General features: G+C 43.0%; 2 protein-coding genes across 2 annotated transcripts in view; both read left to right on the plus strand.

Annotated features, from left to right (window-relative positions):
• Positions 1-9,170, plus strand: part of LOC121555172 (activin receptor type-2A-like) — a 48,892-nt gene extending 39,722 nt beyond the window's left edge. Inside the window, exons 5-11 of the mRNA XM_041868998.2 lie at positions 1,883-2,026; positions 2,440-2,583; positions 2,948-3,093; positions 3,353-3,467; positions 3,734-3,872; positions 4,578-4,708; positions 5,798-9,170. Coding sequence (XP_041724932.2) covers positions 1,883-2,026; positions 2,440-2,583; positions 2,948-3,093; positions 3,353-3,467; positions 3,734-3,872; positions 4,578-4,708; positions 5,798-5,992 — 1,014 coding nt within the window. The 3' untranslated portion in view covers positions 5,993-9,170. The remainder of the gene's footprint in view (positions 1-1,882; positions 2,027-2,439; positions 2,584-2,947; positions 3,094-3,352; positions 3,468-3,733; positions 3,873-4,577; positions 4,709-5,797) is intronic.
• Positions 9,171-10,963: 1,793 nt separating this feature from the next.
• Positions 10,964-18,350, plus strand: part of LOC121554959 (methyl-CpG-binding domain protein 5) — a 38,493-nt gene continuing 31,106 nt past the window's right edge. Inside the window, 1 exon segment of the mRNA XM_041868676.2 lies at positions 10,964-11,303. The gene's annotated coding sequence lies outside the window, so the exon portion shown is untranslated.

An 18,350-nucleotide genomic window follows, 5' to 3' on the forward strand; every position in this document is an offset into this window, starting at 1 on the left:
ATGACGTGTACAACCTACGGGGAAAGATAAACATTCTCTGACATTAAAGAGGCTACCTTCCCTGCTATTCAACTCAACCATTAGAGGCCCTCTAATGCACAACGTGTCTTGAAGCAGGCAAGCAGCCTTCACAATACTAGGACATGATCTGCAGGCTGTAGCCGTTGTGACCCTCCAGGTCTAACTCTGAAGCTGAGCAGCAGAGATGTTGATAAGAGACCCACCACCACCCCACACAGCAGGTTTACACAGAAGGCTGGTGTAAAGGTCATTATATAGGTGCTGCGGAGCCCCATTCACCCACATGACCAGCCCACCTACACCTGCAGACAGGAAAACAAGGTTCAACATACAATAGTCTACAGATGTAGCATGTTAATTTGATCACATTTTTGTTACTGAGAATTGTCCTGCTTGGCAGGAAATGCAAACATATAGTGTATTTGAGTTTTAAAAACGCTTCTAAAGTTTGTAATTTCCACTTTTGAAATTTCAGACTTGATTTGCCCTAACGAAAAATGTATCAACCCCCCCAAAAAATTTCCATTAATTATTACATTTATATTTACATTTTAGTCATTTAGCAGACGCTCTTATCCAGAGCGACTTACAGTTAGTGAGTGCATACATTTTATTTTTCATACTGGCCCCCCGTGGGAATTGAACCCACAACCCTGGCGTTGCAAACGCCATGCTCTACCAACTGAGCTACATCCCTGCCGGCCATTCCCTCCCCTACCCTGGACGACGCTGGGCCAATTATGCGCCGCCCCATGGGTCTCCCGGTCGCGGCCGGCTACGACAGAGCCTGGATTCGAACCAGGATCTCTAGTGGTACAGCTAGCACTGCGATGCAGTGCCTTAGACCACTGCGCCACAAAATAATCCACAAAATAATTTACATTCCCTGTTGCTGCAGGAATATTTTCCTGCTGTAGCAAACTGGTTTAAATGTAAGATCCTTCATCTGTATAGACCTATACCAGTCTGTAGACACAGGAAGGTCATGGTCTTAATCAGTCTGTCATCATCATCATCATCCTGCCTTTGTAGTTGTCTTCCTTGATGGTATCGAGGTAAAGGTCTGTTTTTATTACTGTCTGGAGCTATGATGGATATGCCCATAAAACAAGATCTATAGGTAGAGCAGAGCATATGCCTATACATGGCTCCAGTGCAGATCAGAGCCATGTAGCAGACCAGAGCCATATATCTACAGTATATATAAATGGCTCCAGTGCAGATCAGTCCATATGAAAGGCCCGGAGTAGTCCATGTAAACTCCTAGTTCCAGACCAGGAACTCTAGTCCCATAACTTTACCTCAAATTAAACAATCAACCCACCTCTTGTCTTTCAAAGGGTTATTGTAGCACCTGGACTGGTATATCCTTTTAACACTACTGGGCCAAACCGAGCTGGAAAGAACAGAATGGTTCTGGTTGGCCCTATAGTGTAAATCGAGTATAGATATCCCTCCAGACCAGGACTGAGCATCCCTGTTGTATAGGTGTGCTGCAGCAGTCAGTCAGTCAGTCAGCTCCTCCCTGCTACTCTACGGTAAGTAGGTCAGACGTCATCCAGTAGTCCAGAGAGGAGACAGAGGTTGGTGATTAAGTTTAACAAGCTCACCACTTCCCTAGCCCCCATAAGCCCCCTCTGTCAAAGCTTCATAGCACCCAGCCCAGCAGCTGCTCCAAAGTTTCCCTTTTTCCCCGACTTGAGGCCCTAGCCCAACCATTGGCCCTGGAACATGGAAGCCATTTTGGATCCTACTTCAATGTACTGCAGTAGAACTATGTGAAAAGTGTCCCACTTAATGCTTGGTCTCTGTGTAACAAACAGTGAGTTTGATGTGTGTTTCTCTCTCCTCTCCTCTGCAGGACCCGGGGCCCATGCCTCCCTCCCCCATCCTGGGACAGAAGCCACTGCAGTTGATTGAGATCAAAGCCAGGGGGCGCTTCGGCTGCGTGTGGAAGGCTCAGTTGCTCAATGATTACGTGGCTGTCAAAATCTTCCCCATTCAGGTACAGTACTGTAACCACTAACCACCACGAGTAGAAGTACGGAGGGCTGTGTGGAGGCTTTCCCTGCTTCTTTGGAAGGGAGAAGAGAGCGTCGTCAGTCTTAAAGCTTCAGGCCCTAACTAATCCTCCTGGGCTGACCAGCCCCCTAGTTTAGAGGCCAATCACTAAGCCCATAGTGGCCTTGATTGATCACTGAGCATCAACTGACATGACAGAACATACATTATTATACTATTTTTAAAGAATGGGTTTTTTGGTGTTTTTTTATTTTCATACTGGACACTCTGGACATAATTTTCCTCCCCTCAACCATTCCTACTCTGCTATCTAATAGGAATCCAAAACCCATTCTCTGTTGATATTGTACATCTGAATACTTTGTGAATAGTTTTCTGTGCGTTTGGCGTCCTCAGGACAAGCAGTCGTGGCAGAATGAGTATGAGATCTACAACCTGAGCGGGATGAGGCATGAGAACCTTCTCCACTTCCTGGGAGCAGAGAAGAGGGGCACCAACATGGACATAGAGCTGTGGCTGATCACAGCCTACCACGAGAAGGTACAGCCCCCCCTGCAGGCCAGAGGACCACAGCACAAACAAAGCAAATTAAATCACTACTGATTCAATGTTGTCATGCTAGAATTTAACATTTATCCCAAGACATCAACCTTCTTTGTGAAAATGCTTGTCTATGTAGCAACACTGGTTCAGTATTCGTTAACAAGATGACCAAGATAGAGCTGTTTCTTCCGCTTTTTCAGAGAACACTACAACAATCTTTGTGTTGAATATATCTGCCCTCTAGTGGTTAGAGGTAGACAATGAGCTGGCATTATGTCAGACTGTGGTGGCATGTTGACTTCAAGGTGAGCCACATTGCTAGGTGCTGTTATATTAACTGGTTGTCTGCCTCCATTTCCAGGGCTCGTTGACAGACTATCTGAAGGCCAACGTGTTGTCGTGGAGCGAGCTGTGTCACATAGCCCAGACCACGGCTCGAGGCCTAGCCTACCTCCATGAAGACATCCCTGGTCTGAAGGACGGACACAAGCCAGCCATCGCCCACAGGTCAGCTCCTTGCTCTCCCATCCTCCCTGGTCACCTGTCCTATCTCTCTATGTGTTGGTGTTCCTCTATCATTACACTGCCAATAAATACATATTCTATTATTTTCTGTCCATTGACTTCCTCTACTTACCCCCCCAAAAATCTATATCTCTGCTTCCAGAAAGTATACAGCATTTGTCATGGTAAATGATGGGCAGCTTTCCTCTCCCACGCTGTCTGTTGTCTCATTGGTGTGTTTCTGTTATGCTGTCATCAACAGGGACATCAAGAGTAAGAATATCCTTCTGAAGTCTAACCTGACAGCCTGCATCGCTGACTTTGGCCTGGCCCAGAGGTTTGAGGCTGGGAAATCAGCTGGGGACACGCATGGACAGGTGAGTGATGATTGATGGAAGGAATGGTTGTGGAAGGTGTAGTCCAGATTCCATGATGTTCTAAATGACTGTAAGAACGTCAGCATACCTCGACGTTCATGTTACATAGAAAAAAAACATCAACGTTGTTAATCTGTTTTGCACAAGCAGAACTCTGTATTCCCTCATGCCAGATTGACACAATTGCATGTGAATTGTCCAAAACAGGTAGGACCCCCCGATTGAGACTGATGTCTAACCAGTATGTGTGTGTCTGTTCATTCCAGGTGGGCACCCGGAGGTACATGGCCCCTGAGGTGCTGGAGGGGGCCATCAACTTCCAGCGGGACTCGTTCCTGAGGATAGACATGTATGCCCTGGGACTGGTTCTGTGGGAGCTGGCCGCACGCTGCAAGGCTGCTGATGGTAAGAACACACTCCCTGGAAGGGCCATAGAGTACGGGTGGCCCACCCTCCTCCAGGGCCATAGAGTACGGGTGGCCCACCCTCCTCCTGTCTTCCTAGCATACTCTCTGGAGAGCTACCCTACCGCAGGATTTTTGTTCCAGCTTTACTCTGAACCTTGATTAGCTAAATCAGGTGTAGGGCTGGAGCAGAAGGCTGCATGCCCAGTATCTCTCCAGAAGGAGGGTTGTCCTTTCCTGCCATAGCACTACCATAGTCCTGGTCACGGGCCACCACTGTCTAACCAGAGAACCAGGGGGTTTAGTTTGTTGTTATGGATTCTGTCTGTCTGGTTCCATGGAGCCGTATTCACCTGGCCTAACCCGGGTTGTTGTGTCGGGGGTCAGCATGTGGAATGCTCTGCATGACCTCTGTGGTTATCACTGGAGGTCAGCTCTGGGTTAGAGCCTGGTCAGAGCAACTCACCACCACGGCCCAGAGGGAGACCTCCACTGGCCAAGAGCTGTTAGATCACACAAAGCATCAGCTCTGAATTCCTTATTTTAAAAAACTCAGAGATCACCGATTGTGTTTTGACCACTGTTTTATTTTCTTTATTAGCTCAAAGTAATGATTGGTATATTGATTGCATTTTGTTAATGTTTTTTTTTTGTTGGAATGGATCACTGTGGTGTTGAGGTAACAGTCTACTGTGTGTTATTTCAGGCCCAGTGGATGAGTACATGCTGCCGTTTGAGGAGGAGATTGGCCAGCACCCGTCCCTGGAGGACATGCAGGATGTTGTGGTCCACAAAAAGCTGAGGCCCACGCTCAGGGAGTGCTGGCAGAAACATGCTGTGAGTAGATCATATACACCATGTATCTTAACCTATCAGGGGTTACCACAAACTACCAAACTACAAACGACCTAAACCCATCGTCATGCAACAGTAAGGACAGGAAGTACAGTACAATGCCTTCAGAAAGTATTCACACCCCTTTGTTGTGTTACAAAGTGGGATTGAAAATGATTTAATTGTAATTTTTTGACAGTGATCTACACAAAATACTCTGTCAAAGTGGAAGAAAAATTCTAAAATGTGTAAAAGATTTATGAATAAATAAAACACTATATATATATATATAGATAAGTATTCAACACCCTGAGTCAATACATGTTAGAATCACCTTTGGAAGCGATTACATCTGTGAGTCTTTCTGGGTAAGTCTAAGCTTTCCACACCTGAATTGTGCAACATTTGTTTCCGCTTTGTCATTATGGGGTAGTGTGTAGACTGATGAGGATTTCTATTTATTTAATCAATTTTAGAATAAGGCTGTAACGTAACAAAATGTGGAAAAAGTCAAAGGGTTTGAATACTTTCCGAATGCACTGTATATCCCAGAGAATAGTACAAACACTGAACAACTTTTAACATTAACATGACAATAGGCTTTTATAGCTAAATATAGCTCCATGCTTTTCCCTGTATAAGCCTGTCTCTTCCTACCATGACCCAGGGCACTGCTTACCTCATCTGTTTATGTCTTGACTACGTTTAACTAAGACGGTTTGTCTGAATCGCTACTGTCTCCAGAGCATCCTAACACGAGCCCAACTCAGACTCTTATTGATCCTAGAATGATACCTTCTTCGTGGCCAGATTTTTCTCCCTCCAGTCTAGAAGATAGCGGCCATTTCTGTCTGAAATGTCTCCAGTGGCCTCATCCTCACAGTTTCTCAGTCTCTCCTACCGGATCTGTTTCCAGCCTCGCCCAGGCTATTTCCTCTCTTGTGGATCTGTAACAGTAGATTAGTTAACTTAATGGTGTCTGGTCTCTCTCTGTGTACCATGACACCCCACGGGCCTTGCTCGCTGTGTGTCATTGTGCCCTTGTGTCGCAGAGGGTAACCGTGTGTGTGTGTGTGTGTGTGTGTGTTCCAGGGTTTGACCATGCTGTGTGAGACCATCGAGGAGTGCTGGGACCACGAGGCGGAGGCGCGCCTGTCGGCGGGGTGTGTGGAGGAGCGCATGGTGCAGATGCAGCGACTCAACAACGTCACCGCGCCCGAGGAGATCATCACAGTCGTCACCATGGTGACCAATGTAGACTACCCTCCCAAAGAATCCAGCCTATGACTAGGCGTATGAGTTAACACAGAACAGGAGAACAGACCCCAAAGAGACTCGCCTCCCTGAGCAGAGGGTCAGGACTCGTTCCAACGTTTGTCACTAACTCTGGGATTATACACAAGGTGGCGCCAAAATCATTTAGTGGACCTGGGTTCATGGAGAATGATCCAGTTCAAAACTGGTTCCTATTGCGTTTAGCTACATGTGTACCTAAAGACTTGCTCATGTATGGGTCCTTTAAAATGGCAGGGCATGATGGGGGGGAAGAGGGGGAGACAGTCAATCATCTAGACCCCTCACTGAACAAATATTTTTGTTCAGCACCTTGACAATAAACAAAAAGTCATTTTAAAGTTGACCTTTTGGCTGACATTACCATTTTTTGGTAGAATAAAGGAAAATGTACTTCCTGGACTGACTTCAGTTGTTTTTCTAAGAAAAGGAGGAACAGGAGAGAAGAAGAATCGCGACACACAGTTAATTTCATTTCAGTATAAAAAAAAAAGGGCAACTTTGTTTTTAAACACATTTGCTGTTTGTGTTCCTCTGAATGACTATTGTAATGCCAATAAGAAACAGCTTCTGAATGTCTGTGTATCACTGCTGTACAGAAAGAAACAGAGACAGACAGAGAGAGAGAGAGAGAACAGCGTAATCAAGGTTATTTATCCGGACCTGCCTCACAGCATTTCTATACAAATAACCATCAACCTCTTGAGTCTCTAAACAAGGTATACCTCAGTTTTACATCCTACAAATAATGATGTTTTCCTTTGTAACACTAAAACCACTACAGGACATTTACATTCAGATGACATGTTTGGTATTTAAGCTTTTTCAAATAATGGAGTATGCCAACAAAAATGGCCATTCACAAACCAGTGTTCCTGCCTTCTTTATTTCTCTGTGTATTTTGTGTCTTTTCTATGTTGCCCTTGCTATTCAAATATGACTGTGAGCGTTGTTGTTTTTACCAAAATGTTTTGACCTTTTGAACATCCCTGAAAATATGAATATATTTGAGGAAAAATATTTAAAAAGCACTTCCCTTTTAGGTTTGCGGTGTCCACAGAATATTTAAAACGCATGCCTTTTTTTGTTGTTTTGTTTTGTTTTTGAGCCTCTATGTAAAAGTGTGATACTGGTGTCGGTTGTTTGAAACCCCCTTTTGATTTTAAACTGAAATGTCTACAATCCACTGTAACTGTATTGCTCTTTCTCCCTGCCCTGTTTGTGGTGTTTTCTGTTTGTAGTCTGCTATTTTCACCATATTTCAATAAGTCTCAGGAAGCATACATTACTCTAAGACCCCCTTCTCTCTGCTTTTAGGCTCTGACTCATTCTCGTGTCATTATTTTGGAGAACTTAGTCGAGGGGTGCATACCTGAGGTCTTTACAGCTTCTGTGGTTTTCAGGTAGATGTCCATTTAGACGGGTTATTCAGATCATGTCAGGTATTCTACATTGCTAATGTAGCCATCATGAAAAAAATCTATACCTGTTCCCCCTCAATCTTGTATTCCCCATCACTAACAGCATGTCCACCATTTTGGCTATGTGCTACTTTAGACAACACATAACAGATTCAAATTGCCAATTGCAGCTTTCAGATTCTAACCGGAATATGTTCTATGTTCTTAGTAATCCTAAAACACTGGTGACTCAATTCTGTGCTTCTCTCCGTCAGACAGATTTAGTTATATCCTACCACATAGAGAGATGTTCAGGGATATAATAACACCATGCTTTTACCGTGTTAACTGTATGCAATCTAAGTTGGAACTGACAGTGGCTTCTTGCCCATGGCACCAACTTTCTTTAACCCTCTATGTAGCGTTTGTTTTTAAATCAATGAAATCAGCTGTTTTTGTTTATTCTCAGACTTAAAACCGGTACATCCTCTCTGGCAAGAACTGTATGCCAACTCGATGGTGCAACGACATGTAAGTTATGGATTTAAAGCGGTCACAGCATCTGTAGGACTAATAGCCTGTAGCTCAGAGGGTTTCTTATTCTCTGACTGACTGACATCTATGCTACTCTTGCTATTCCTCTCTAACCGGAGCCACTCTGATTCAGGAGTGTAGAGATGGGGAGCCAACAGAAGAGCAATCTTCAAAAACAGGGGAGGCAGATTTGCAACTGCTGCCATTTTGATATTATACACTTAGTATCTGTATTATCTTTAGCACTGACGCTAAAGAGGAAAGTCAAATCCAATCTGTTTGCATCCATACTTTGTTCCACAATATCTTTTTTAGGAACACTGCTGCTGTGCAAATGCTCTATCTCCCTAAACAGATGCTCCCCCTCTGGCCTCAGAAGGTTTCTAGGCTTTCTTTCATGTTAAACAAGCTACTTCTATGACACCATCATGTTCTTAAGGAGGTACACATTACATCTCGCCTACATTCTAGTATACACCTTAACAAAAGCCAAACCCCTCTATGACATTAGCAGATGACTGGATGGAAAATGCACAGTATGTACATATGAATGTTGTTTTAGATAGTGATTTTAGCATGAGGTTGTTTTTATGGTCTCAAGGCGAAAAAGAAAACAATCCTTTATCATGTTAATAATATTCCAAAAGAGATTTTAATGTTCATTTGATATGTAATTGTATTGTAAGAAAAATGGTTTTATTAATTTATGTCAAGGCCCAGACAATGCTCACTTCTCTTTCAAACGAAAAAGTATTGTTATTATATGTCTGTAGGCTAGCAAAGACTCCCTGGATTGGCTCATTCATTACCTCAGACTAATCAGACAGACATCCTAGCTGTCACTCAACTTTCCCACAACATTTATCAGTGTTGAAGGCAGATTGTATGGTGCAACCATAGACTTGTGTAGTTAACAATGCTGTGGGAATATGACCTGAGATTTGACAAGTTATGGAGTTTTTCTTTTTCATTTAAGATTTTCTATGGTGACACATTATTTTCGTCATCACAATAGAATTGGTGTCACTGTAACTGAGGTTTGTGTTACCTGCCGATATTTTCACCATAGTCATAAATGGCCATCCTGCTATCAAAATAAACATACCATCTTTTCCTTTGTTTTGCAAGTATTTAACAAAACAGTTTCAGGGCTTGGTTGGAAGTGATAGTTAAATATTGTACAGAAGAAATTGTATACTATTTCTCCCCCTAAAATAAAGTATAGTGACTGCTCTGAACAACGTGTATGGTCTGTTTGTGATCTCTCTACTGCAGGGTTGGAGTCAGTTCCGAGCATAAAAACACAGGCGCACTATCCTGGGAGAAATGAAAAAGATGCAACAACATTCATCCAATGTATATCCAATATGGTCCTCTGTAGCTCAGCTGGTAGAGCATGGCGCTTGTAATGCCAGGGTAGTGGGTTCGATCCCCGGGACCACCCATACGTAAAAATGTATGCACACATGACTGTAAGTCGCTTTGGATAAAAGCGTCTGCTAAATGGCATAATATTATCCACCACCTGTGCAAACCCATGAATGTGTGTATGGTTTTGAATGAATGTCACAACAGTGCTGCCGATTCAGGATTTGGATTTTGAGAATTGGACCGATTCATGCAGTCCTTCATCTATCCGGCTAGCAGAATTTCTGATGCAGTGCTGAAGTACAGTATGAATGTTGTATGGTACTGTAGATTTCAGCACCACAGGGAGCTGGAGAGCTCCATCTGGTCACTAGGTGGTAGCAAAGCCCATTGCATCTCAGATTCCCTTTCTCACACCTTGGGATGGAGGCATGATCCAGATGCTGCATCAAGGCCCACATGCTGGGCCTGATACACTTAAGATGTATGATAATGCATACACTTAAGATGTATGTATAATAAATAAATAAAAAACTTGTACACTTTTCTTTGCCTACTAGCACTAACTTCTTTATTGAGGAAAAATGTACTTACTACAACTATGATATGTGGTTGTCTCACCTAACTATCTTAAAGGTTGACTTTGGACCAAAACTGTATAACTAACTGATCAATGCACCATCATACCAGGTCATTTAATGCTTAAAAACAAAAATGAATTAATAAGACATTTGGCTACAGAAGTGCTATTTCTTACCTATTTCTACAGCTTCCGTCCAAACACAAATACTTGGAAATGATGTCAACACATACTGGAAGTGTTATGCCGCGTTCAAAACAACTCGGAACTCGGAAATCTTCGACTTCAGTGCGTTCAAGACAACTCGGAACTCGGGATAAAATAGCTCAGACTGGGAAGCATCGTTATGAAAGGTCATCCAACTCGGAATTCCAAGTCGGGAACTCGGCATCTTTCTAGAGTTCCGACTTTCCAACCTGAAGATCACTGACATCATGATTTAACCTCGTTTTTTTTTTTCTAGTTCCCATTTGTCTTGAAAGCACCATCACTGGCTAGCTGAAGTGGCTAGTTTAGTCAACGAACAAGCTACGTAGGTCGCGGCACGCATGACCAGAATGACACATCGACAAATCACCAAAGAAAGGCACACCCCATTTATGTTCGAAAATTGAAAAAGGGGCGGAGTTGGACCGTTTTTCGTGCCCAACGTCGACCTTTAAAATGAATGCATTATTAACTGTAAATCGCTCTGCATAAGAGCATCTGCTAAATGACTCAAATCTAAATGTATACACATTATTTACACTACCTATAGAAGCTATAATAACGCTATACATTGTGATAGTGAAAGTTGTGGGGGAAATCCTTCAAATGAAATATATTCAATGGATGTATTATGAACTGTCCAGCAGTAGTATACGATAAGCACATAAAATAATCACAATGTATTAAATAATCAGAATATGCCTGCATTATGGCACGCATGCACCATAATAATTTTGAAGATACTAGAACGCTTCAACATGTCTCCTTTTTCTAAACCTTGCGATCTTTTTACATTCTGTTGCATGCTGGGACAGATTTTCCAGGCTCCAGCTGTGGCGCATGCGCTATTCATCTCTCTATTCCCAACAAACTGGAGAGAAATCTAGCAGTGGCACTTGTACGTGGGAGCGCTTTAATTTAGATTTTCAAAGGAATAGCTAACCTGAACCTCGTTTTTTATTTTTATTTTACATTTCTCTACACATAATCCTGAAAAGCAAAATGTGAACTGTTGAAATGGAGGGCATGGTATTTGGGATATGCTAAACCTTATTTCTGACTCCAGCCTCTCAGCAACAGACCTCTGCTTGGTCTCTGTCTCAATTTTGGCCCTGGCTCGACTGACATTTCTGCAAAGAAGCGCTTCGGTTCATGTTGGTATTGAACAAAATTCTCCGTGTCGTGTTTTTGTCTTCTGAAATGGGAAGCTATAAAGGTAAGAGTGCTATATTAGTTAACACATTTAAGAAAACATTACTAGGCAACTCTAGCTGGCTAGCTAAATGGCTAGCTAGCGACTAGTAACACAACAAAATATGTTAAACAACAACAAAAAACCGTTATTTTATCATACAGGACTACTGCTGTAGCTATCTGCACCAAGCGTGTCGCTTGGCTGTGAAATTGCTCGTACTGTGTTTGTTATGACATCGTCAATAGCAGCAGGTTCGTAAGCGTAGCTAGCCACCAGTAGGAAGCTTAAGTAAGGCTAGGTAGCTAGCTAGATAGCATGCTATCCCTAGAGGCCAATTATCAGCTGCAATTGACATTATACTTACTAGTTAGCTAATTAGTTAGCAAGAAAGTTAGTTACCGTAACAGTTAGTTATCTACGTAGGTTGTTTTTGCCAGTCAAATCAGCACCCGACAACGTGCATGGTTTTCAAAATAGTGCGCGTGCTGCCTACCACACGCACACACGACATAATGTAATCAATATGTAACTACTAATGCTGTATTGTACTGTGGTTTCAGAGGAGTGCGGCTATGGCACAGTAACATTGTACCTGGCCTAATTGGTTCCTTCATATATCGTGGATAGTGATCGCAATCTGTAACACTTTTTTTGTACTGTAATAATATAATAATAATATGCCATTTAGCAGACCAGAATTATGGTTTTGCAGATGTTCGTATGGGTTTAGATGCCTGTTCAGCATCTGGTCTGTTTGCAATGTTAAACAGTCCCTCTGCATAGGCCACCAGCAAACATCCCATAGGACAGAGAATGAAATCTCAGCAGAGATTAATTTGTGAGAGACAGAATAGAGTATTGCTGCACTGTCAAAACCTTATTTTCAAGGGGGGTGATGATGATGATAATATGCCATTTAGCAGATGCTTTTATCCAAAGCGACTTACAGTCATGTGTGCATACATTTTTACGTATGGGTGGTCCCGGGGATCGAACCCACTACCCCGGCGTTACAAGCGCCATGCTCTACCAATTGAGCTACAGAGGACCACATGTGGAAGAAGGTTCTCTGGTCAGAAGAGACGAAAATTGAGCTTTTTGGCAATCAAGGAAAACGCTATGTCTGGCGCAAACCCAACACCTCTCATCACCACACGAGAATACCATCCGTGTTTTTCATCGGCAGGGACTGGGAAACTGGTCAGAATTGAAGGAATGTTGGATGGCGCTAAATACGGGGAAATTCTTGAGGGAAACCTGTTTCAGTCTTCCAGAGATTTGACATGATGGCAGCTTGTGTTGTTGTGTCGTAGATAGGGGAAAGGACAAAAAATGACCATGTTGCATCAAAAGAGATCAATTTTTTGTTTCCCAACATCTGGTGGATGTTTGTGGTTTTCCTTTTCATTTCAGTTGAAAGTAATGTTATACATTAGTGTCTGGTCTGTTGCTACCCCGTTCATGAACGCTAACTGCTTTAGCGCCTATTGACAATAGTATCTGCTGACCGGGGGAGTTTTGTTAAGAGCCCGACGCTAGTCTAAACATTAACAAGCATCGCTTGCGCCGGTACGTTTTCGGAAACATAAGGAACATATCTTTGATATCAGCCAGAAATAATAATAAAAAAGAAACATAAGGCTACATTTGCACACACTGTATATATATTTTTTTCTGTTGTATTTTTGACTTTGTTTTGTTTTACCCCATATGTAACTCTGTGTTGTTGTTTTTATCGCACTGCTTTGCTTTATCTTGGCCAGGTCGCAGTTGTAAATGAGAACTTGTTCTCAACTGGCTTACCTGGTTAAATAAAGGTGAAATAAATAAATAAATAAAATTACTACACCTTTTATAATTTAAAATATATCAAAGGGATTTATACATTTATAAAAGGGAAGACATAGGCGGCCACCTGTGCTAATTGGCTATCTAGCCTGCTCTGAACACCTGTGTGTAACATGCTGACCAAACCGGTTCTGGGCATACGTCTGTGTGTGCCAACATGCCCATGTTGATTTTGTCTATCCCTACCAAAAACGTTCATGACATGCAGGTTAAATACCAAAACCAACTGGATTAGCTGGATCTTTATAGAATTTGGACCCCATGTTGAGTCATACAAAATCGTGTGCGCTCTACTACGACAATTAATCCACAGATAAAAAGGGGAAACCTAGTTCGCTTTTCTCCTTGTGGATTTTATATGGCAGTTGGCAACCAACATTAAGGCGCATTACCACCACCAAATGGACTGGTTTGTGGCCCTGCTTCATCCTTCAATCACCCACGCGGGTAAATGCTCCTAAAAACCAATGAGGAGATGGGAGAGGTGGGACTTGCAGTGCATCAAGCATCTAAAATAGAAGCAAGTTCTATTTTAGCGCCTGATTATGCAGAAGCTTGTTGACACGCTCCAGCAGTAATACATTTATTTTGCAATGCTCGCACATGCAACGTGGGCGGTGTGGTCAGCATGTAAGAGTAACTGGGGAGGAAGTGTAGTTTGTCAACTGGAGGCACACTCAGCTTGTGGATCTGTGCAAAACTGCTACAGTAAGTGTATATTTTTCATTTGAAAGATACTTTCTCGCTGATATGAAAGATAAGGGGCATATGTTTCGAAAACCTTTTTGAAAGCGATGATTATTGACGTTTCTAAACGTTAAAACACAGCATCGGAATTGTAGTTCACACAGATCAAAATGTGGGCGATAGTAACCGCTGAAACCCTCATACTGTGAAGAAGGGTTTTAGAGAGCTAGTCTGTTGCCTGACGACTCAAACCAAATTATTCCGCTGCGCTATGTTAGCTACATACTTTAGTCTGAGACTGCCAACGTTTAAGTTGTTTGTGGTGACCTCAAAATGGGGGATGTTGTACAAAACAAGGTCATCAGCGATTGGATCGTCTCTAACCAATCAGAGTATCAAAGCCAATTATGAATTTTCAAAACGCTGCTTTGGCCCAACCCTTTTGACTCTGCCCTAACCCATCGGTTTCTTGGAACAATCAGAACGCTTAGAATGTGTTTGCGTTCTAGTAGCCTATGCGGAGTCACCAGAAAAAGCTACCGAAGTGGAAACTCCTCTTTCTACGCCTGCTGTGTTAGGTTAGGTTAGCGTTCTAGAAATAGTCGAGGAGGTACTCAGATCCAGACTCATTGCGGAGAAGAAACTAACGTCCGTGGGCGTGACGTAGCGTTTTGGTAGCCATGCAAGCTGGTCTGGCCATTTTTTATAAACTACTGCGCATGAATGAAATACTGAAATAGTGAAGGTATAGGCTTGGTCTAATTACTAAAAGTCCAGTATATGGGAGTCAGTTTGAGGTCTCATAGCACAATAATACATCCCGCTGGACCGCTTATTACTTCACATCCATAAATATGGGATTTATGGAACAGGGGGACTCCTTTCCAATGATTGAACAGCACAGCAAAATCAATAAAATTACATATTCTGTTTATGGGAGAGTCCTTCATGGCTGAGACGCAAGGAGGGAGAGGTGCTCACTCTATGTTCTTCTATACTCCGAGTTGATATTCGCATGATAAAGAGTTGTGCTCGACCGCCTAAACTGGGTGGTTCGAGCCTTGAATGCTGATTGTCTGACAGCCGTGGTATATCAGACCGTATACCACAGGTATGACAAAACATATATTTTTGCTGCTCTAATTAAGTTGGTAACCAGTTCATAATAGCAATATGGTATGTCAGGGGTTTGTGGTATATGGCCAAAATTACACGTGGGTTGGATGAACTGCCAAATTCTCTAAAACGATGTGGCTTATGGTAGAGAAATGAACATTAAATTCTCTGGCAAAAGCTTTGGTGGACATTCCTGCAGTCCGCATGCCAATTGCATGCTCCCTCAACTTCAGACATCTGTGGCATTGTGTTGTGACAACTGCACATTTTAGAGTTGCATTTTATTGTCCCCAGCACAAGGTGCACCTGTGTAATGATCATGCTGTTTAATCAGATTCTTGATATGCTACACCTGTCAGGTGGATGGATTATCTTGACAAAGGATCAAATGCTCACGAACAGGGATGTAAACAAATGTGTGCACAAAATTGTAGAGAAATAAGCTTTTTGTGCGTATTGAACATTTCTGGGGTATTTTATTTCTGCTCATTAAACATGGGACCAGCACTTCACATGTTGCGTTTATATTTTGGTTCAGTGTAGATACATGGTCTCCGATACGATACAGGAACAATACATACACTACATGACCAAAAGTATGTGGACACCTGCTTGTCGAACATCTCATTCCAAAGTCATGGGCAGTAATATAGAGTTGGTCCCCCCCTTTGCTGCTATAACAGCCTCCACTCTTCTGTGAAGGCTTTCCACTAGATGTTGGAACATTGCTGCGGGGACTTGCTTCCATTCAGCCATGAGCATTAGTGAGGTCGGGCACTGATGTTGGGCGATTAGGCCTGGCTCGCAGTAGGTGTTCCAATTCATCAGGTGTTCGATGGGGTTGAGGTCAGAACTCTGTGCAGGCCAGTCAAGTTCTTACACACTGATCTTGACAAACCATTTCTGTATGTCATGCTGAAATAGGAAAGTTGCCACTAAGTTGGAAGCACATAATCGTCTAGAATGTAATTGTATGCTGTAGCGTTAAGATTTCCCTTCACTGGCACTAAAGGGCCTAGCCCGAACCATGAAAAACAGCCCCAGACCATTATTCCTCCTCCACCAAACTTTACAGTTGGCACCATGCATTCGGGCAGGTAACATTCTCCTGGCATCCGCCAAACCCAGATTCGTCCATCGGACTGATGGTGAAACGTGATGCATCACTCCAGAGAACGCTTTTCCACTGCTCCAGAGTCCAATGGCGGTGAGCTTTACACCACTCCAGCCGACGCTTGGCATTGTGCATGGTGATCTTAGGCTTGTGTGCAGCTGCTCGGACATGGAAACCCATTTCATAAAGCTCACGATGAACAGTTATTGTGCTGATGTTGCTTACAGAGGCAGTTTGGAACTCGGTAGCGAGTGTTGCAACTGAGGACAGACAAAAAAAAATGTGCTTCAGCACTCGCCGTCCCGTTCTGTGAGCTTGTGTGGCCTACCACTTCGCGGCTGAGATATTGTTGCTCCTAGATGTTTCCACTTCACAATAACAGCACTTACAGATGACCGGGGCAGCTCTAGCAGGGCAGAAATTTGACAAACTGACTTGTTGGAAAGGTGCCATCCTATGACGGTGCCAAGTTGAAAGTCACAGCTTTTCAGTGAGGCCATTCTAATGCCAATGTTTGTCTATGGAGATTGCATGGCTGTGTGCTTGATTTGATAAATCTGTCAGCAACAGGTGTGGCTGAAATAGCCGAATCCACTCATTTGAAGGGGTGTCCACATACTTTTGTATGTATGGTGTATGTAGATACAGTGGGGAGAACAAGTATTTGATACACTGCCGATTTTGCAGGTTTTCCTACTTACAAAGCATTTCACTTTTTGTGTAATTAATCCACGATATGAGTTTCACTTTGTCAATTGAATTATTGAAATTACTTAACTTTTCCACAATATTCTAATTTATTGAGCTGCACCTGTGTATATGTAAATGTGTGTGTGTGTGTGTGTGTGTGTGTGTGTGTGTGTGTATGTATGTGTGTGTATATATATATATATATATATATATATATATATATATATATATATATATATATATATATATATATATATATGTTACACACACACACACACAGTGGGGAGAACAAGTATTTGATACACTGCCGATTTTGCAGGTTTTCCTACTTACAAAGCATGTAGAGGTCTGTAATTTTTTTATCATAGGTACACTTCAACTGTGAGAGACGGAATCTAAAACAAAAATCCAGAAAATCACATTGTATGATTTTTTAAGTAATTAATTTGCATTTTATTGCATGACATAAGTATTTGATACATCAGGAAAGCAGAACTTAATATTTGGTACAGAAACCTTTGTTTGCAATTACAGAGATCATACGTTTCCTGTAGGTCTTGACCAGGTTTGCACACACTGCAGCAGGGATTTTGGCCCACTCCTCCATACAGACCTTCTCCAGATCCTTCAGGTTTCGGGGCTGTCGCTGGGCAATACGGACTTTCAGCTCCCTCCAAAGATTTTCTATTGGGTTCAGGTCTGGAGACTGGCTAGGCCACTCCAGGACCTTGAGATGCTTCTTACGGAGCCACTCCTTAGTTGCCCTGGCTGTGTGTTTCGGGTCGATGTCATGCTGGAAGACCCAGCCACGACCCATCTTCAATGCTTTTACTGAGGGAAGGAGGTTGTTGGCCAAGATCTCGCGATACATGGCCCCATCCATCCTCCCCTCAATACGGTGCAGTCGTCCTGTCCCCTTTGCAGAAAAGCATCCCCAAAGAATGATGTTTCCACCTCCATGCTTCACGGTTGGGATGGTGTTCTTGGTTGTACTCATCCTTCTTCTTCCTCCAAACACGGCGAGTGGAGTTTAGACCAAAAAGCTCTATTTTTGTCTCATCAGACCACATGACCTTCTCCCATTCCTCCTCTGGATCATCCAGATGGTCATTGGCAAACTTCAGACGGGCCTGGACATGCGCTGGCTTGAGCAGGGGGACCTTGCGTGCGCTGCAGGATTTTAATCAATGACGGCGTAGTGTGTTACTAATGGTTTTCTTTGAGACTGTGGTCCCAGCTCTCTTCAGGTCACTGACCAGGTCCTGCCGTGTAGTTCTGGGCTGATCCCTCACCTTCCTCATGATCATTGATGCCCCACGAGGTGAGATCTTGCATGGAGCCCCAGACTGAGGGTGATTGACCATCATCTTGAACTTCTTCCATTTTCTAATATTTGCGCCAACAGTTGTTTCCTTCTCACCAAGCTGCTTGCCTATTGTCCTGTAGCCCATCCCAGCCTTGTGCAGGTCTACAATTTTATCCCTGATGTCCTTACACAGCTCTCTGGTCTTGGCCATTGTGGAAAGGTTGGAGTCTGTTTGATTGAGCGTGTGGACAGGTGTCTTTTATACAGGTAACGAGTTCAAACAGGTGCAGTTAATACAGGTAATGAG

This window comes from Coregonus clupeaformis, chromosome 40 (genome assembly GCF_020615455.1).
Source record: "Coregonus clupeaformis isolate EN_2021a chromosome 40, ASM2061545v1, whole genome shotgun sequence".
Taxonomy (NCBI): Eukaryota; Metazoa; Chordata; class Actinopteri; order Salmoniformes; family Salmonidae; genus Coregonus; species Coregonus clupeaformis.